At 43.9% G+C, this 21,247-nt stretch overlaps 1 protein-coding gene across 4 annotated transcripts in view; it reads left to right on the forward strand.

Annotated features, from left to right (window-relative positions):
- The window catches only part of LOC119167258 (acyl-CoA:lysophosphatidylglycerol acyltransferase 1-like), a 122,910-nt gene that overhangs the window by 93,750 nt on the left and 7,913 nt on the right, over window positions 1–21,247 (forward strand). For all 4 annotated transcript variants that reach the window (XM_075866847.1, XM_037418710.2, XM_075866849.1 and 1 more), the window contains exons 3-6: window positions 187–401; window positions 3,676–3,812; window positions 11,299–11,414; window positions 14,058–14,221. In XM_075866847.1, coding sequence (XP_075722962.1) covers window positions 187–401; window positions 3,676–3,812; window positions 11,299–11,414; window positions 14,058–14,221 — 632 coding nt within the window. The remainder of the gene's footprint in view (window positions 1–186; window positions 402–3,675; window positions 3,813–11,298; window positions 11,415–14,057; window positions 14,222–21,247) is intronic.

A 21,247-nucleotide genomic window follows, 5' to 3' on the forward strand; every position in this document is an offset into this window, starting at 1 on the left:
GTGTTCTAAATGTTTGTCTGTCCTTTTAATGAATAAGCATGTGTCAAGAATCTTGCTTTGCTGTAGTTGAACTGTGATAGTGGCACTGGCATTGTTCGTGCTGCATTCCGCTGTGAATGCGCTTCATTTTGTTGTACTAGTTGTCCTGACTGAGCGATGCAAACGTTGTCCCCATTGCATCACTAGTGGACGAGGTCGGTGAGGACGTGAGCGAGTGCTACAGTGACCGGACACTGGTCCTAGTCAATCACCAGTCCACGGCCGACGTGCCGCTGCTCATGGCCTCCTTCCAAGGGAAGCGCTCGGTGACCGAGCACCTCATGTGGATCATGGACCGGCTGTTCAAGTACACAAACTTTGGTGCCGTCTCCATGACCCACGGCGACTTCTTCATTACCCAGGTAAGGAAGTCTCAGGCACGCTACATTGGAAATTGCGGCGTTCATTCCACATGTCAAAATGACGTATGGACTGACAAAATTAATGGAACAGTTCAAGGGGCTTGTTTTTTTTTTAATGACGTACACAGCTAAAAAAACAGACAGAGAATTGGGCCGAGAAAAGTACATTGCACATTGTTCGTGGTTTCCTAAATGTAACGAAATGATCTTTCCCTGAGTTAAAACTAAAGTTGACAAAAAAAATTGCTTTTCCATCAGTGGGTTCTAAGCCCTAAACCTTTGAACCGTTCTTTCTTCAGTATTAAAAAAAAAAAAACGGCTCCTTTCATACCCACCTAAATAATACACTTGCCGAGTTGCAGTGAGAGTCCTGTACTCCTGCTGTGACCCTCTTCATCGGCAAAAAATACCTATTAAAAAAAGTTTGTTTTTGCTCGCCTTTATTTTTCCGCACGTTTTTCACGGTCTATGAGGGTCCGGGAAATCGGATGTCGACACTGTGTGCTCAATGCCTGCAAGTGTTAGCCAGTGCCACTAAAGAGTCCAGGTTGTAGACTTGGTGCAGTAGGCATATCAAGTCATGGTCATTTGGTCATGGAGAGCAAGAAAACTATCAGGTAGTGTAACCTTGTTGTTAAGGTTTGACTTGCATTGCGTGATGTGCAAATACGCAAGACGACAGGGCTCTAAGCCAGGCGCCTGCCCGTACACCAAGCTCTCAGTTTTTCGGGAAAAAAAAACGAAAAAAAAAAAAAAAAAAAAACGGGCTCGTGTGTATATTTTCGTGAAACAGTGCATAAAACGAGAAGACTGGAAGAAACACACATGAAAGAGCACCCTAGCGAAAATTCTGATAGAAAAACTGATAGGCTATCAGGTTATTGACAGTTTTATCAGTCTATAGGTGTATCAGTCTATAGGTGTATAAGTATAGGTGTATAAGTCTATGAGTGTATCAATCTATGAATGTATCAGTCTATGAGTGTATCAGTCTGAGTGTACCCGCCTATAAGTGTAGCATTCTACTCTGATAGGCCCACAAGCGAATCGGTGCTTAGCCAACTGGCAGGTGCACCGCTACATCAGAGCAAGCAGGACACAAATACGAACACAGAAATCAAACAAAATATTTTATTTGATGTGCCATTCTTTGGTTAATCTTTTGATTTCATTAAGTCATTAATTTTGTTTGCCAAAGCTTTATTGAGGAGCTTCTTCATTTGTTCAACCTCTCCAATCAGAACGGTGTGCTTCAAAAAAATGGTTGAAGAAATCTGCATGATCAAAAACAAAGGAAGTTAAAGCACTTATTAAGCGACAATTATGTGCACGCTAAATAGAGGAGTCAATATGACAAGGAAATAAGTAGGAGTGCTTCTGCCTCTCTAATATTGTTTAAAATTAGTTTGTGGATTCTTGCATAAAAGTACCCAGCTCCAGTAGGCAAAAGCTACACTTGAAGCTTTAGTAAGCAATTGTAACACAAGTTGGCCGTGAAACCTCGGCTGATTACGTGCAAAAATGGAGCCACCAACTTCCATGAATTTTCGTCAGATTGCAAAATTTCACCTACCTGAAAACATAGCATATGTTTCTTTTTCCAAGGGAGATTTCGCCTCCCCTTTAGACCGATTGGAGGCTGCGCCAGTAACACTTCAACCGACTAGGCCTGCTGTATAAAAAATAGCAACGGCCGCCTTGCGAACAAAACGGGTCTGTCTTTTCAAGCCCAAGGGGTGATTGTACAACCTCTTGGGAACGGCAATTCCTTTGCTTCGATGCACCCATAAAACAAGTCAATGATGGGCACACATTAGTTTGTCAATGCACATTTTCTCATTAAAGCAAAGCAATATATCTTCAAGACAAAGCATACTAGAGTTTTATGATACCTCTCTGTCAGTGTCACATAATTGATAAGCGGTGCAGCCTCCCTCACACTTGAGTGGGCTATTTCAGGGCTGTCCGTGGTCGCTGTGGTGGTTCCAGCGTGGCAGCACATAGTAGTGGCAAAGGTGCAAGTCGTTTCTGTTTTTGAGGCTTGCGGCTGCAACACACGCAAAGAACAAGGTTCTTTGCTGCAATGAAAAAGTAGAGTGTGCAGAAATAAAGTATATTGCACCCTTAATTGTCACGGTAGCATCCTAGGTGTGCATGGTCAAATAATATAGTAGTAAGACGGTAAGTTGGGCCAGTTGGTAAGGATTCATCGTGAACTTACTTACAGCGCAACACCAGAAAAAATACAGGACAGGGAAGGAGCAAAAGAGAAAGAAAAGACGGCGCTGACTCACAACTGTTGTTTATTGGAAAAAACGGGGTGAAAAGTGTATATATAGGTACTGGCAGCCTACACCACAACATGCGCAGAATATGAGGTGCACCGAGGTAGAATTATCACACTCATGGCAATAAACAAGATTGGGGCAGTGAACACAGGAAAGTGCGCTTCTTTTAGTCTTCCCGTTTTACGCACTGTTTTGAAAAGATGAAGCCATACCAAAAAGCTCGAACCCATACACTTTTAAAGCTCTTGTGTATATTATATAGAAGTAGTAGCACCAAAAATTGTTGATACCCAGTGCTGTGATCAAAACAAAATGTGCATTTCTCAAAAGGACGTTTATATGACGTTAAGAAACATATTCACAGTAATATGTTTACTTCTAGAAGATATAGTAAGGGCTGTGTACTTTTATGTAACCCATAGCTAGTTGCAAAATACAGTGTTGAGATTTAGCAGACAATTTGTGTATAACAGCCATGAAAGGCTCACGCGGTACTTCTGTATTAAATATTTCATTCAAAATGAATAAATATAAAAAATTTAAAAGCTAGTAAAGAAGCTTTATATTTTAGTGTTTAAAGTGCTCCAGAAGGTCGCTGCATTATAGCATAGAATCTTCCCCTTCTATAAGTACTATCTTTTAGACTACTCTAGTGGAGGAATGGAATGCGTTTTCCGCAACCAAATTGTAGTCAATCTTTCATGACCCTTAGTTATGAGAAACAAGTTTCCAACGTATTTTCGGCATCCAGCTGGCTATTGCTGCACATTGTGTAGAACACTGCGACTCTTTGGGGGACACGCATTCCGCATTAAAGTGTCACCACACTGGATTACGGTGTCTATCGCTGGAACCACTGGCAAAGCAGGAATTCCGCTTGTGTAGGCTGACACAAGAAGTTTGTCTGAAACATCATTCCTCATAGTTTAGGCTTCTGCTTTAGTGTGTCTGCAGTCAGTTTGTAAAGACTCTAACCGCGCACGCAGGGCAAGGACACTCGCAACACCCAGTTGCAGCGGCTCAGGGACCACATTGCGGAGGTGTACCTTCGTCGCGGGCTCAAGTGGATTGTTATCTTTCCCGAGGGTGGCTTCCTTCACAAGCGGCGGGCCACCAGCCAGCGGTACGTGCTTCCGAGTTTTCCATCGCTCTCGGAATGTACAGTCGCGCCCAATGAGAGTTGCAGCTTGTGGCCAGTGGTCAAAGCGGCGCCAATTTTCCGCAGTGGTGCCTAAACGGAAAACTTAAAAATGGCATAGACCCTGTTGTTTGCAAAACCAGTGTAGGGTTGGGGTCTCTTCACCATGGCTCCAGTGTTGCTACTCTCTTCACCATGGCTCCAGTGTTGCTACTCTCTTCACCATGGCTCCAGTGTTGCTACTCTCTTCACCATGGCTCCAGTGTTGCTACTCGAATTGCCCACTGCTGTGCAAGCCTGTTTTAAGAGGACCTTGAGGGCCGTAGAATGTCTGGACGATGTGATAGTTTAATACTTTAGAGCTTGTAAGATTTCAGTGTTATGGACAGTGGAATTTTAGTGATGGAGATGAACACTTAGGCCTCCAGCGATGGCACTAACTGGGGGTTACTGTGTTGGCATTACGGCTCTGGTGCGATGATGTCACAACTCCTCAGTCTAAGTATGTTACTAGTACTCGAGTGCTAATAATAATGGCTCCTGTGGATTTGAAAATAATTGTGCATCTATTGGTTAAGGTTGCTAGAAGTGGATACCAAAATTCTGTGTGCGGCTAGTGTATCGCACTTGCTCATATAGTTGCGAGCTTAAAATTTGCCACCTTGTAGACAGAAACCTCAATTTTAGCTGCAATCTACCTCTTGTATTATCCAGAAACTATTGGTCTATTTTTTAATATATACCTTCGTATACCCTTGGGGCTCCACGGCAGTATTTTATTTATTTATCAGATACTGCCGGCTGCCTTTTGGGAGCCATGGCAGGAGTGGGTACATCACATTACAATGCATCGTTTCAGTCGACAACAGAAATAATAATAAAAAAAGAAAAACGGAACAAATGCACATGTGTCTAATGATAACAACACATGCGGCCGAATGTGAACTCAAGACGCGAACATAAAAAACAAGCCCAACAGCATTTGCAATAATACACTGAGGTAGGACACAGCAATGACACGTACAGGATTGAGTGATTGAACACCCAAGACGCATACAACATTTCAGAACATGAGTGAAACGGCCAAGGAAACAAATAAGCATGTGAACCGAAGGACAGCTTACATCAACAGAAGAATACCGCGAAATAAATGGTCACCCGCATACATTTCAAGCTGTAAAAGAGAAAGAATGACAAGAACTGCGCATAACATCACAGATAATCTTGCACGGCATTTGTGAACGCATGAACTGATGATAGGCCGACTATGTCACATGGAAGCTCGTTCCATTCTGCTATCGTTCGAGGAAAAAACAAAAATTGATACACCTTCGTTTTAACTCGTGGCGTTACAATCGTCTTACTGTGCTTTCATCTTTTTGGCCTTGTGCTGTTATTCTGCATGTAATCAGTGAAGCCCATTCTAATGTTACCGTTTACAATATTGTAAAGCATTTGCAGTCGATGCAGTTTCCTGCGTGATTGTAGCGTTGGAAGTTTGCTTAAATGTCTAAGGTTAGTAATGGACACATGCCTGCCGTAAGAGTTGAAGATGAATCCTAGTGCTTTTTTTTTTTTGAACGCGTTCAATGCAATCGATGTCACATTTGGTATGCAGGTCCCAAACTACGTCCGCATATTCTAATAGCAGTCTAATGTCGTGTAGGCCACAAGCTTAGTTTTAGGAGTGCAATGCGTCATGCGATTTCTTAGCATGTAAAGTTTTCTCAAAGCCTTGGAAACAATTAATTGCACATGACCACTCCAGCTTAGCGTAGAACTGGTATGCACACCCAAGTATTTAAATTGGTCTACTGAAGCTAACGGAGCATTATTGATGCTATAGGTGCAGACCAGCGGCTCCTTCTTGCGTTTAACACTCATCTGAACACACTTGGAAACGTTTAGGCACATCTGCCATGTTGAGCACCAGTTGCTAACAGCTGCTAAGAAGTTGTTTAGTATTTGTTGATCTTTCACTGACTGAATGTGCATGTATGCAACGCAGTCGTCTGCAAATAAACGGCAACATACTAGTGACGTAATCTGTAAATCATTAATATAGATTAAAAAGAGTAATGGGCTGAGCACCGAACCCTGAGGGGAACGCCTGAAAGAACTGATGCAAATTCTGAGTCCGAATTGCCTATGTGAACAAACTGCTTACGCCGTGTAAGATACAAGTCGAGCCACTGTACTATCCGAGGATTGTCAAAAAGGCATCGGATCTTTAACATTAAATGTCGATGTGACACACGGTCGAAGGCTTTTTCAAAATCAAGAAAAACCATGTCAATCTGTCTGCCCTTGTCAAGCATTATCATTAGATCACTTACAGTGTGAATAAGTTGCGTCGTAGTGGACAAACCGCGCCGAAAACCATGCTGACTAAAAAAATAATTGTTGTCCTCTAAGAAAAAACAGATATGCTTAAATATGAAATGTTCCAAAACCTTGCTACAAGTGCACAGTAGCGAAACTGGTCTGTAGTTGATTACTTTAAGTTTGTCACCAGTTTTATAAATAGGCACCACCTTTCCAGTTTTCCATTCTAAAGGTATTTCCGCTGTCCATATACTTTCTTTAAAGATTATGTTCAGATACTTCGCGCACCATTCGGCGTATCTGCGCAGGAACATATTTGGTATGCCATCCGGGCTGATAGATCATTTAGTGTCTAATTCCAGTAGCGCCAAAAAAATGCTGGTTTCGTTGATTTCTATATCTGGGATAGCATAACTAGTTTTCGGATATGACGAGGGCTGAACGGTGGTGCGAAAAAACACAGACGAAAAGTAGTCATTAAATGTATTGGCTATACAGTTACTGTCATCGGTGATAGTGTCGTCAAGTTTCATTTTGCTAATAGCCTCATTCTTATTTGTTAGTTGTAATAAGAACTTTCTTGGGTCATTTGCCAAAAAATGATGCATTTTGACGTTGAAGAAATGGAACTTGGATAGCTTTATCTTTGTGCGCAATTCATCTCGGAGTAACTGTGGGGACACCGCCCCTCTGTTCCCAGCCGAGCGATGTAATCGCTTGACATGGCGTTTCAACTGTAATATTTCGCGAGTGATCCAGGGATTCCGCCGACTACGCTTTTTTTGTTTAGTAGGGACATAATTGGTAATGCATTTATTAACAACAGCTTTGCAATGAATCCACAAATCTTGGACAGTAGAATTTCCAGTAGCATAAATATGCTGAAAAATATCAAAATCTTCTTCCAGAAGGTCTAGTACACTCTCATCTTGAGCACAGTTAAAATCGGGGAATTTTTTGTGACCTTTTCGCCCTTTATCCTTGAGACTCGCATACGACCAGCAAAAAGGACGATGTCGTGATCGGATAGCCCAGGCAAATACGACATGTCAAGCCTACAGCACTAATATTTTCCGAAACGAAAAAAGTTCAAGAACTGTGCTAGAAGTAGCTGATACACACGTTGGCTGATCCACAAGCTGCTTCAGACGAAACGAGAAAGCAATATGAAGCATCAACTCGGAATGATGACGGAACACACAGTAGGTCCCAGTTAATTTTTGGAAGGTTGAGATCACCGCACAAGATGACATTAGCATTGCTTTTGCAGTGCTCATACATGAAATCATGCAGTTTTTCTAGAATTGAAAGATCTGCATCCGGCGGTCTGTAAATTGCACCAACGAAAACACTGTATTGGCACAGGCAAACACGAATCCATAACATTTCTACGTTGGTATTGTGAGATATCACTGTGTACTCAATGTTTTTCTTCAGCACAACTGCGACGCCACCATCCCTTGCCCCCCGGTCGTGGTGAATAATCTCATGCGACCTTGGCACGATGTCCTCATCAGAAACGTTATCGTGAAGCCACGTCTCAGTTATTACCGTCATGTCTGGGTTATATGCTAGAAGAAGGCCCTCCAAATCGGCAGATTCAGGTAAAATGCTTCTTGCATTAATATTCATAATGGAAAACGTATTCTGGGTGGCGCATGGTGGCAGTGGCGTTGTGTCGTTTTTTTGAGATGCCGGATCATTACGCAGGGAAGAATCGTGTCATTCCAAGTGTAATGGAACCATCATGTTGCTTCCTTCATTCCATCTGAACAGCTTTGTGTTGATTTTTACTTTATCAAACAAAAGAGCAATCTTTTCACTTCTCTATTTTCCTTCGTAACTTCCCATAGTTTTTTCTGGATTGCCTGAATATGAGGGGAAAAATCCTCGGAAATACTATAGTTGGTACCTTTAAGTTTCCTGCAATTTTTCAGTATTCTCGGCTTGTCTCTCCCGTCCACTAACTTGAAAATTACTGGACGGTCCTTGCTCGGATTCGGCTTCCCCAATTGGTGGATACATTCAATTTTAACGTCATGAACACTCAAGGTATCACGAAGTATTTTTTGAGTAACTTCTTCCAACGACTCTAGTTGTTCTCCCTGAGGCTCCCTAATACCATATATAATAAGGTTGTTCCTTCTACTTCTATTCTCTAAATCGTCTACCTTCAAAATTAGTTGATCAACCGTCTTCTGCAGGTGGTCAACTCTAGATGTGTAATCGCACACAGTGGACAAAAAGCCGTCCAGTTTCGTTTCAATTGATGTCAGCTTTTGCGTTGTTTCGTTCAACTTCAGAATACCAGTACTGATGGTCGCTTTAATTTCCTTCATATCCTTCATTAATGACCTGAGCATTTCTTCCGTGTTAGGACCCGGGTTTTCCTCTACGTCACCACAACAGGTGAACAAGTCAACGAAACGATGATATACGGCAAGCATATTTGAAAGCAGTGACCGTGGGCACAGTAGAAGCAAAAGACACACATTATTGGTTTTGTAGCAGGAAACTGAACGGTTGTCTCTCACCTGTGCAAAGAACAAAAAGGGGTTTGATGAATGTGCGTCCATCGTGCCTCCACCGTGCCCACTGGCCCAGTCAGCTACGGCGACGGTTCTTATACCAGATGCACACGATGACGTCGACGAGAGTGGCGCCAGTAGTCTTCCGAATGGTGCAGCACAGATGCGCATGTCCAGGTCAGCTGCGTTATCCCTCTGTGTATCGATGTGCCAGTCGAAGATACGTTCCATCGCATCCGGCCCAGTGCGGTTGACACGTGTGTCGCCTGACGAGGGGATCAACGTGATGGCAAGCACGATCTATACAAAGAACAAAAAGGGGTTTGATGAATGTGCGTCCATGGTGCCTCCACGGTGCCCATTGCGTGTGTGTTTACACTGAAATGGCAACAAATTGAATATAAAGAACTACGTAGGTGAAACAAAAATTTCTGCATTGGAAGGAAAAAGAAACACCGTATACAGCTCTAGAAACCGGGGAAAAAAATGATGCCATATTCACTCAATTGTAATCGGCTTTCTTCCAGAATTTTGCAGCTTGAAGTCAACCCTCTTGTTATAATCCAATACTGAAATACCTTTTTTACTTGGACATAAAGAAAAGTCGCCCCTCGTGTTTTATAACAGCAGTCGTGTTGCAATCAAGAACATATGAACAACATATAAACCTGCGATTCTCAAATGTTTGCAGGATTGTTCAGGGATACAATATCATCTGGAGGATGACATTGCTTCATTTCAGTCATGAACTTATTTTGTGGGTGAAATCACTTCACGCATTCTCGCCTCCCATAGCTAGGAGTACCTGGATACATTAGGAAATGCTTGCGCAGAAAGCTTTGGAGGATGGAGTGAATTTGAATTGAAAATCTTTAACGTTTTGTTAGACCTTTCTGTTGTCTCAGTTTCATCTTATTTTCTGAAGACCTCTCCTGGGGGTTCTACATAAGGGTTGGATACACAAAAATTTTACAAATTGCAATCATGTATATTAATTGCATGACAGGTAATGCACTCGGGATAGTCGCTTGTTGGGCAATTTGGTACGTACTTCGTAAACTACAAAAGCCACAAAACTTCGAAATCGGGAAAAGCAGAGTAGTAGAAACAGAGACAGAGAGCAAAGACATGGCACTAACAACCGACATTTATTTGGGAAAAAGCTTTCCAAATCTGTACAAGGCATGCGCAGATAAACCAAAAAAACAAAATGCCAAGCAAGCTAATCTAAGCAAATCACCTCTGTGCTAGAAACAAATATTCTTTTCTGGTGAGATAAACTGAAGCTGCGCTAACACATTTGTCAGGACCCAGTTTTCAGAAATGGAATGCCTCAATAATCTCCCACTCACGCTGCGTCTTAGCCTTACCTGAAATTGTCACATTATCAAAAAGGGGCGTACAACCACGACTTGCAGGGCAACGGCAAGTTGCCACCTGTGCCCGAGGGTAGATTTTCGTGCTTCCTCGGCCGAAAATTGACACATCGACCGGATTGTCCAACGTGAAACTTATCGCAACTTAACGGAATGCCATAAACCATACATATGTGACACGCACAGTATTTCTTCACATGTTTTATGTCGCTTGTACTGCTTATCGTGCCGAGCTGCGCAACCCTCTTGCAAAGACCCGCGAGTTTGCTACGTGCAGAACATACTAGTAGGACATCGACCCTGGCTGCAATCCTCTTCCATTTGTGCGAACTGCCATGTATGTATGGCATAACCACATAATTCTTCTGTTCTTGAACATCTTTATTATTTCTGTGTTCCCCAACACCACCATCGATTCTGTGTTTCACATTGTGTTTTACATTGTTTCTATTGGTTTGCTTTTTCTGATTTCGACATTTTGTGGCTTTTGTAGTTTACTAGCTAATGCACTGTTACATGTTGCAGAAGTCGTACAGGTAATAGTGGCAGTTTTCAGAGAAAGGTGTTCTCATCCACTTGATGCACATGGAAAGAAGGTAGAATATGTCGGGGTGTGGCTGCGTGGTCTGTGACATGTAAGGCATGACCAATGCTGTAAGATTTGTGGCCTACAAGAGTGATAGTTTGTTTATGTTCAGTTCAGTCCTGGTTGCATGAAAAATGTTCTTGTTCTTAAGGCACTGAATAAAATATGGACGCTATCTGGAACTAATGTAGTGAAACAATGCTCTTTAAAATGCAGAGCAACCGGCAGGTAGCAGCACTATATTGTTTTAGCGAAGCGTAAAAACTCCCACTTTTGTCACAGCGTCGCGTTGCCAGCACTGTGTAATAAACACTGCTGTCTTCAGAATCGCCTACCTATGCATTTTACAAATCAACACTCTACGTAGTACTGTTGTGCCCAAATATGTTGAGCCCAAATATGAGCACTATTTGCTTTTTGATTGACAGTGTCCACAAGCATGAGCGCAGCCAGCAAGTCAAGAAGGTTGGGTGCTGAGCAAGGGATCGAACTTTTCCCATGCGGCTGAATTGATTGACAGACAAACAAACAGACAGACACTCAAATTTCTGCGTTGAATTATTCTTAGAAAGACTACCATCTTTAATGTAATGAACCTGCACGAAGCAGCAGAGTGTCGGCGTGACTGTTCTTGAAACGTGGCACTCTCTGTGCAGGTACGCCAGGGCCAATGGCTACCCCGTCCTGGAGCACGTGACGCTGCCACGTGTGGGTGCCATGAAGACCGTCCTCGAGACACTCTCCTCCGAGAACCTTGAGAAGACTTGCAAGGGTGAGAGAGAGAGAACAGTGTAGCTCATTAGGGACCATTGAATGCTGAGCTTGCAATTCTACTTCTTTACTGGCTTTGTACGTTTAGAACAGTAGGTGTACTGTGTGTGGCACATTTATTTAGGAGATAACCTCATATGCCTTACTAATTGCAAAAGTAACCATCCGTATAGCTGTCGTAGTCAAAACAAAAGGTACGAAAAATCCGTTTGCAATAATTTTTCTCTTGAACATTACAGTAAAATGACTTGATGATTATGATCAGATAGCCAAACCGAATGGCTTTCACCTTGAATGCTTAAGGGCCCTTCGGAGTTTTCTAATGCAGTCGAACTCGGTAACTTTTTTTTCTTTTTAAGCCTATCGAGTACCACTCATTTCTGCAGGAAGTAGAAAAAAGAAAATGGCAGACTGACAAAGATAACCGATGCGTAATGTCATTGCTAGTACACTGTAGGCCCTGCCTAGTCTCCAACGGCGCCGCTACTGATGCTCACGATGGCAATGGAGGCTCTCGATTTCAGCTGCACGTTGTTGCAAGACTTCCACATGTTTTTCTGCCAATGACCGCTATATAAAATGATGGTCGACTTTTCATCACGTTTTTCATCACGTTTTCCTGAAAAAAAATTTGACCTATATTCCGGTTTTTACGGTAGTTGGGAGCTTCCAGAATGTTATCAGGGATTGTCCCCCCACTGGAAATATCACCTTAAATATATGTATGTGTACATATTCTGGAACTTAACAGATGCAGTGGCAATTATCATGAAAAGTGCATTGGCAATTACCATGAAAAATGTGATGTATGTAAGCAGAATTGATACGGTTCACTTGGAGAGCGTATTCAAACTATTAACAGCAGTGTTTGCCTCTGTCATCTTACTGTGGGTGCTGGTTTGCGCAATGAGTCTGTTCATTAGCTTACTTTCTGTTACCATTTTTTATTTTATTTAACCATCATATTAGACATAAGCATGTGCAAGGTTCCCTATCAGGGTGGGGGGGGGGGTAGCAATGGGTCAGTCCGGCGCCCACTTTCCCTCACAGGCTTAAGAATTGGAAATAGGCATATGCCATTATGACTTTTTTGGTTTAAACTGTAGTGGAAGCAAATCTGAATAGCTTTGTTGCAGGAGTTTTGTTGTGACGGGATGAAAGTTACATTCAGTGAAATGCATTACTAGGCTTGTGTGAATAGTGAATTTCAAGTTCAAAACGAGTGGTGATTTTAGTTGAATAATTTATAGTAGAGTTTTAATAATATATATTATATGCATAAAGAAAATTGGGCATATTTTTATGGTGTAGCTAACCTACACTATATTTCTTTTTTGAATTAGAGCTAGGTCTATGCAAATGCCATTTTTTATTATTCAATATAAGTGGAAACAACATTGAACAGTAACAGGATTTGAATTTTGGTTGAATGCAAATGATAGCCGGTAAAATGTTATGTTTTAAAATTTACTACACTTAGAGCATATAAGCTAGTAAAGCAAGCTTTTCAGCTTAAAAAAATGATGAATTGATGTCAGGGTATTAAGATGTTCATTTAACTTTATGTTCTTTCAACGACAGTGCGGATTTCCCCAAGATAGGTGTTTTCACAGCTTAGCACTTCTTTACTGCAGTGAAAGCCTCTTTACAGAAGGTTATATGGGGGTTAATATACATTTATTCGTTCATTTCAAACGCTACAAAATATTCAATGATTTAAGTTTGGATTGAAGTGAATTCAAATATTCAAAACATTCGAGTATTCACACGAGTCTATGCATTCATTATGCTTAAATTTTTCTGTTTGTAGGCCATAAAAGCCCATGTACTTGCTTTTTAGCCTTTTAAAAAGTAATCGAGGTACAGGTACACTTTAACTTTGGAGTGTGGCTTTGGGACATGACATGACATGACAAGAACTTTATTTTGGTCCTGAGGGACAGATATTTAGGCAAGCCATAGGCCTCCCGCCATATCAAGTCGGTTGCTCCGCCTATGATAGAATTGGATGTCAAAGTTTAGTCTCAATGTCCTGGGCACTCTTGACGGTCTAGAGTTGTGTATGAAGGCTGCTGCTCTTCAGAGATGTCTCATAGCTCCTTCGTGATAGTGCTGTTTTTTTTTTTCAGGACTTGTGGTTTTACAGCATAGTAGTCTTCAAGCTGCAATGAAGCCCTCACCCTCAAGAAACTAGTGTTTCTGAGGGTGAGGGCATTTCTTAAGCTGTCTAGTATTTACATGTGCCTACCACTAAGGCCAACAGGCCGATGAAGCCACAGAAAGCATTGAGAACATTATTTGGAGTTGTTCTTTCACTCCAGGTAATGCGTGTGAAAGAGCATTGAAATGTTTCCGAGCCAAATTGCAATTTCAACAGCTGGACATGACATAATTTCTATGCTTGACATAATAAACCCAGATATAACAAAATATCGCAGATAACGAAATAAACTAAGAATACTCTTGCAACAGATAGTGAGGACTGCACTTTTACAACAACTTTTTAAATGTAACGAACTTACTTTTGTCTTGCAGCTTCGTTAGTGTATTTAGTACTGACTGCAACTGACGATTGGTGTAACCTTACCTCTCGCGCTGCTTTCTGGAACTGAACACTCATTCCTTTTGTGTCGACACCCTGCAGGAGAGGAACCAATCAAGTGGGTGGTGGACATCACCATCGGCTACCCGGACATGGGCAAGCCCCTGGACCTGCTTGTTATCTCAGGCGGCTTCCGCAAGCAGTGCGTCGTCCACATGCACTACCGGCGTTTTCCCATCTCTGAGGTGCCTGTCCACGATTCTGAGGTGAGGGATGTCATTGGGATTTTTGGAAAGGGTTGGAAAGTAGGGAAATTTTCAATTTCAATTTATACAAACATTACGAAAAAAAAGCTTCCCTCACTCTTCATGTTTGACGTATAGTGTTTTCATTTCTGAAGCAACATCGAATATGAAGCTTTGCAGAGTGTAATGTACATTCATGAATTTGTGTCGTATCTTATTGTGCAATGACTGGACATCAGAAGTTAGTCCTAAGAATATTGTTTCTTTCCAATATAATGATCGCTTCCTGAGTATGTTGCACAACAACCGTGACATTTTTAAGGTTCTTTTGGACAAGAGCATGGCATGGCTTTCGAGACCTGAAATAGCAATTCCACATGGTGGCTGCATTTCCGATGGAGGCGGAAATGTTGGAGGCCCGTGTACTCAGATTTGGGTGCACGTTAAAGAACCCCAGGTGGTCAAAATTTCCGGAGCCCTCCACTACGGCGTCTCTCATAATCATATGGTGGTTTTGGGACGTTAAACCCCACAAATCAATCAATCCACTCCACATGGTACTTGTGATGTTCTCAAGAGATACTGCAGTGCAACAAAGGCACGGATGGGACAAAGATGACAAGAACTTGTGCCGAGCTTGACCCGCCACGGTGGTCTAGTGGCTGAGGCACTCGGCTGCTGACCCCGGCTGCCGCAGCCGCATTTTTGATGGACGCGAAAATGCTTGAGGTACAAGTGCTTACATTTAGGTGCTCCTTAAAAAGCACCAGGTGGTCAAAATTTTAGGAACCCTTCACTACGCTGCCTCTCATAATCATACAGTGGTTTTGGAATGTTTAACCCCTACAATTATTGTTACGGTCGAGCCCTCATATAACAACCCCACTTAAAACGAACTTTCGCCTAAAACGAAGGATACCTGCATGACTGCGGAAACATATATTATTCCAATAGAAAACAATCACAATTACAAGCGTCTCTGAGCGTCACTGGTAGGTTACAGTGAACGGAGTCTGCACTCGGGCGACTTTTCGGGACACCACTTTCGACCACCGATAAACCATTGGTGAGGTGCCCATAAATTTTTATTGCCAAATGCCGACCCTGCCTCCGCAGCCCTCTAGTTGTTGCTCTCCCCGATGGTTTTTTTATTGTGCACCCCTCCGTCCTTTGTGTTCCCCCACCCCCCCTGCTACTTTCAGCACCCAGCATCGCCAGGCGAGGCCTGTGTTTTCACACTGCCACCGATCTTTCGAAGACCGGTCGGCCAACTAGTTTCCCCTCAGTTTTCGATCGCTAGTTTTGTTACACTTTCGTTGGCGTTGCCGGCCAGGAATGACCAGACAATTTGCCAACATCAACGGCCATCGACTGTGCCCGATCATCTGCATCTTGTCTGGATCGATGTCGTATTGTTTCAGTGCACCCGCTTGCGCTACGGCACTGACTTCGATAATTCGCGATTCGTTCCGTGCTTAGGGCCTGTTCTCGCTCACTTTCCACTCGACTCGGCATGCCCTCCGCATGCATTCGGAAGCGTAAGAATGGCTTTTACATGGAACGAATCGTGTGTTAATGAAGTCGGCGGGGCCATGCAAGTCCGCCGGCACCACAATACGATTGTTTGACTTATGCACGTGTAGATTACTCTCCCAAGTTTTCCTAAGCGCAAGTTGCGCGTTTCGTGGACTTGGTACACAGGCTACCCTTCCCACGTGTTTTGGTTTTCAAGGTCACCTTCTTGCCTATAGCTCCCTTCTGTTCACCCCGCAGGGGCGCCTGCGCAAGTAGGCGTTTGGTGTGTAGCGACACCACGAACCCGAGCTAACGGGGGAGTTTCTACTCCCTCCCACGCCTAGTCGTGCGTGGCTTTGCCGTGCCCGGGGAAAAGGGGATCCTGGGGGTTGAGCTGACGCTGGGTGATTGGACCTTTAAGGCCTCCCGGCAGAGGCAACACACCCCTTTGGCCCCGGCTTCACGTAGACGGCACCCCTGGGCTGACCCACCCAGGGGAAATCGGCAGTCGCCTTTTCCTATCTCTCTCTCCCTACATCTTCGTCTTTCTTACTTTTTTAGCTTTCCTGTCTACTTCTCTCTTCTGTTTACTTCCAATTTTCCTCGCGGCAAGGGTTAACCCTGTGCAAATAGCCTACCTTGGTCTAGGCGCATTGGGTTATGGCAGTGTTGTACGGTTGACGTCTGCAAGTTTTCAGCACCTGCAAACTTGCAGCGTCCCCTTGTTGGGCTCCGTGGTGGGTGGCCGCCAGTGCTGCTGAACAAAAATAAGACCGGCATGCATGGAGCATTCCCTCAACTATCTGATCGTACCGGCCTAAAGCGGGTACGCATCGACGACATAAATTTTTTACCAGCCAATAGAAACTTTTCCCCACTTCCACGTCATTCACTGTGAAAAAACCGGAAAGCAAGCCAGGACCGTATCTCCTTTCGTAGTTGCCAGGTGTCTTACTGAAACTCTCGGGGCTGGATACAAAGTAACCAAAATGGCTAGCGGAGACCTTCTTCTCAAAATTCGGGACAAAGCACAATATGTAAAGCTAGGCAGCCTCTCAACGTTTGGTGACGTACCGATCACCGTAACACCACACAGATCCATGAACATCACTCGCGGAGTGGTATCTGATGCAGACTTACTTGAACTCACCGAAACTGAACTTTTGGAAGGGTGGAAGAACCAAAATGTCAATAATGTACAGAGAATTATCATCAGAAGAGATAATAAGGAAATACCAACGAAACACTTGATACTCACGTTTGCATCCAGTAAACTACCAGATTCCATTCAAACAGGGTACACTAAGACATCTATCAGGCCGTATATACCAAACCCTCGTCGTTGCTTCCAATGCCAGAGGTATGGCCATGGCTCTAAAACCTGTCGTGGTCGCCAGACTTGTGCACAATGTGGAGTTCTAGGCCACGTGTCTGAGAACTGCAAACAACCGCCACACTGTGTAAACTGCGAAGGAAACCATGCCGCATATTCACGCTCCTGCGCATACTGGAAAAAAGAAAAAGAAATAATTACATTGAAGGTGAAGGAGAACATTACGTTTAAGGAAGCACGGCGAAGAGTCGCTCCATTCTATGGACCTACATACGCTGATGCGGCGCGTCGGGGCACCGCCGCACCAGCCCTTGCCACTCCTTCGGCCCGCGCATACCGATTCGGCGGTTGTGGCACCTGCCCCCAAGGCGGCTGTAGCCCAGGCTACACCGCCTACTCCCAAGCAGAGACCGGAGACTCCAGAGTCTTCGGGTCTCAAGGCCTCCCCTCACCAGGCGAGGCCCAAAATCGGAACTAACAGCCCGCACGTGCGGGCATCCAGTGCCTCCGAAGAGGCAATGGATACGTCGGCACCCTTGGTGCCGAAAGAGCGGCGTGGCTCCTTGGAGCGCGCCAAGAGAACAAAAAAGCAAATAACAGGGCCTGGTGACAGCCCTGTTAAGTGAACTCAAGCTCCCCGTCTAAACAGCCACTTGTTTTTCGTACACACAGCATTGTTTTACATTCACCATGAACACTCAAATTATACAATGGAACGTCAGGGGCCTTCTCAGAAACCTTGACGACATCCAAGAACTCTTACACGAACACTCACCAAAAGTTCTGTGTGTACAAGAAACACACCTTAATTCAAAACACACAAATTTTCTTCGTAAGTACGTTATTTGTTGAAAGGACCGTGATGATGCCATGACATCATCCGGAGGTGTTGCCATCATAGTGAATCAAGGAATTGCATGCACACACTTACAACTCCAAACATCCCTTGAGGCAGTGGCTGTTCGAGCGGTTCTTTTTGATAAACTGATCACAATCTGCACTATTTACATTCCTCCTAGCTATCAGCTGCAAAAACGTGATTTACACTCTTTAATTGATGAACTTCCGGAACCTTATGTTCTCCTTGAAGACTTTAATGCGCATAGCAGGCTATGGGGTGACTCTCGGTATGACGCGCGAGGTCGACTGATCAAACAGTTCATTCTCTCGTCGAGCGCGTGTCTCCTAAATCGAAAAGAACCAACCTATTATAATCTCGCCAATAACACCTACTCCTCCGTAGACCTAAGCATAGTATCTCCATCCCTTGTGTCTCTTCTCCAGTGGAAAGTCGTCAGTAATCTGTACAGAAGTGACCACTTCCCCGTAGTTTTGAGCACAAATACAGTAACTGAGTGTCCACCACGTGTTCCCAAGTGGCTCATAAACAGAGCCGACTGGGAACAGTTTTGTACCATCGCTCGTCTAGGTTGGAATGACATATGTACTTTGAACATTGATGTTGCTGTCAACTTCTTCACAGCGTTTTTGATTGATGCTGCAACAAAATGCATCCCACAAACAAATGGACACCCTGGAAAACGGCGTGTGCCATGGTGGAACTCTGAATGCCGAAACGCGCGCAAACAGCAGAACAGAGCTTGGAGGCTGCTTCAGAACTCACCGACAGCCGAAAATCTTGACACCTTGAAGAAAGTCTCAAGCTAGGAGAACGCGTCGGCAGGCCAGAAGAGAAAGCTGGCAGAAGTTTTTGTCAGGGATCAATTCGTACACACAAGAGGCCAAAGTCTGGAACATGGTCGGTAGGATAGCAGGGAAACAAGTACTCACACTTCCACTCGTAAACACTCAAGGTGATACCTTGGAAGATCAGGCAAACTTCCTCGGGGCACATTTTGAACGGGTATCCAGCTCGTCCCACTATACTGACACTTTCCAAAAATACAGAACAAGAATAGAAAGGAGAAACTCGAACACAAATCCACTAGATACGAGGCATATAACCAAGCTTTCAGTCTAGCGGAGCTCCGAACATCCCTAAACTCCTGCAGTACTTCTGCCCCAGGTTCTGACCGTGTGGTGTATGAAATGTTAAAAAACCTGCCAGCCGAAACACGAAAAACCCTACTTTGCTTTTACAATGCTATCTGGTTTTCTGGCACTATCCCTACCTCCTGGAAAGAGGCTATTATTATTCCCATTTTGAAAGAGGGCAAGGACCCTTCTTTAGCTTCAAGTTATAGGCCTATTGCACTTACAAGCTGCTTGTGCAAAGTATTCGAAAAAATGATGAACTGCCGACTTGTACATATCCTTGAAACAAACAATTTGCTCGACCCATTTCAGTGCGGGTTTCGAGAAAGTAGATCCACCACAGACCACCTTGTTCGTATCGAGGCACAGATCAGAGACTCCTTCGTCCATAAACAATATTTTCTCTCTGTGTTCCTCGATATCAAAAAGGCGTATGATACAACATGGCGTTTCGGAATTCTAAGAGACCTGTCCCACCTTGGTGTGCGCGGAAGAATGTTTCATATAATCGAAAGTTACCTGTCAAACCGGACATTCCGTGTCCGTCTGGGCAGTGTGCTCTCTCAAACATTTGTCCAGGAAACAGGCGTGCCACAAGGTGGTGTGCTTAGTTGCACACTTTTTATCAAAATGAATTCTTTGCACTTGTCCATTCCCCGCAATATGTTCTATTGTACATATGTCGACGACGTTCAGCTTGGCTTGAAGTCATGAAACTTGGCCATGTGTGAGCGGCAGGTTCAGCTGGGTTTAAATAAGGTTTTCAAATGGGCAGATGAAAACGGATTTCGACTTAACCCACAAAATAGCACGTGTGTCTTGTTCTCTCGAAAGAGAGGCATGCACTCGCAACCTGACATTCCACTGAAGGGGCAACGTCTGTCCGTCAAAGCCGAGCATAAATTCTTAGGCTTAATCTTGGACAAAAAGTTGACCTTCGTACCGTACATCAAGTATTTAAAAACAAAATGTTTAAAAGCCATGAATGTTATAAAAGTGTTGTCACGTACTACGTGGGGTAGTGATAGGCAATGCCTCATGAACCTCTATAGAAGCCTCATTCGCACCCGCTTAGATTATGGGGCTGTTGTCTATCAGTATGCTACTCAAAGTGCCTTGAAGATGCTGGACCCCGTGCACCATTTGGGCATCCGCCTTTCTACGGGCGCTTTTCGCACCAGCCCCGTAGAAAGCCTTTATGTTGAGTCAAATGAGTGGTCGCTTCATCTGCAGAGAACTTACATGTTCTTTGTTTATTTCCTTAAGGTGAAAGCAGACAAGAAGCACCCCTCATACTCTACTATTAATGATTTGTCGAGCTCAATTCTGTTTCAAAACAGGCCTGCGATGAGGCAGCCCTTCTCAGTTCGCCTGAAGTGTCTAGCTGAAGAAACTGCAGTGTCACTTGAACACAGTTTAATGGCTCCTGTAGCATACCCGCCACCGTGGCAGTGGCAGACTATAGACTGCGATGTATCTTTCCTAGAAGTTACAAAACATGCACCTATTGCCCATATCCAAACATACTTTTTGGAACTTCAACACAAATACACACGTCCTGAGTTCTTCACAGATGCCTCCAAGACTAACTCCTCTGTGTCCTACGCTGCTGTCGGCCCATCCTTTTCGGATGCTGGCCCTCTACATCCACGCACAAGTATCTTCACAGCGGAAGCTTACGCGATACTTGTGGCAGCTAAACACATCAAACAATTACAAATACAAAAAGCAGTAATTTACACAGACTCCCTCAGTGTGGTAACGGCTCTGCACAGTCTTAAAAAACAAAAAAACCCGGTCCTTGTCTCACTTTACTCCATTTTGTGCACACTCTACACACTCAAACAACATGTTGTAGTGAGCTGGGTGCCAGGGCACCATGAGATCCAAGGCAACGTGAGGGCGGATCAGCTCACTGCATCCTTCCATGAGAGCACCGCCATTACATCCATATCAATCCCGGCCCTTGATCTTAAGCCGTCTCTCAAACGAAACCTCAGGGACTACTGGCAGAGCAAGTGGGATACACACACACAAAACAAACTACACGTTATCAAGCCACACCTTGGCCATTGGCCACCAGTATCAAAATCACGTCTAACAGAGGTAACACTAACAAGACTCTGGATAGGACACACATACACGACACACACACATCTTTTGTCCGGTGGTGATCCACCCTTGTGTGATAAATGTGGTGAGGC

Source organism: Rhipicephalus microplus, chromosome 6 (genome assembly GCF_043290135.1).
Source record: "Rhipicephalus microplus isolate Deutch F79 chromosome 6, USDA_Rmic, whole genome shotgun sequence".
In the NCBI taxonomy this organism is placed as follows: domain Eukaryota; kingdom Metazoa; phylum Arthropoda; class Arachnida; order Ixodida; family Ixodidae; genus Rhipicephalus; species Rhipicephalus microplus.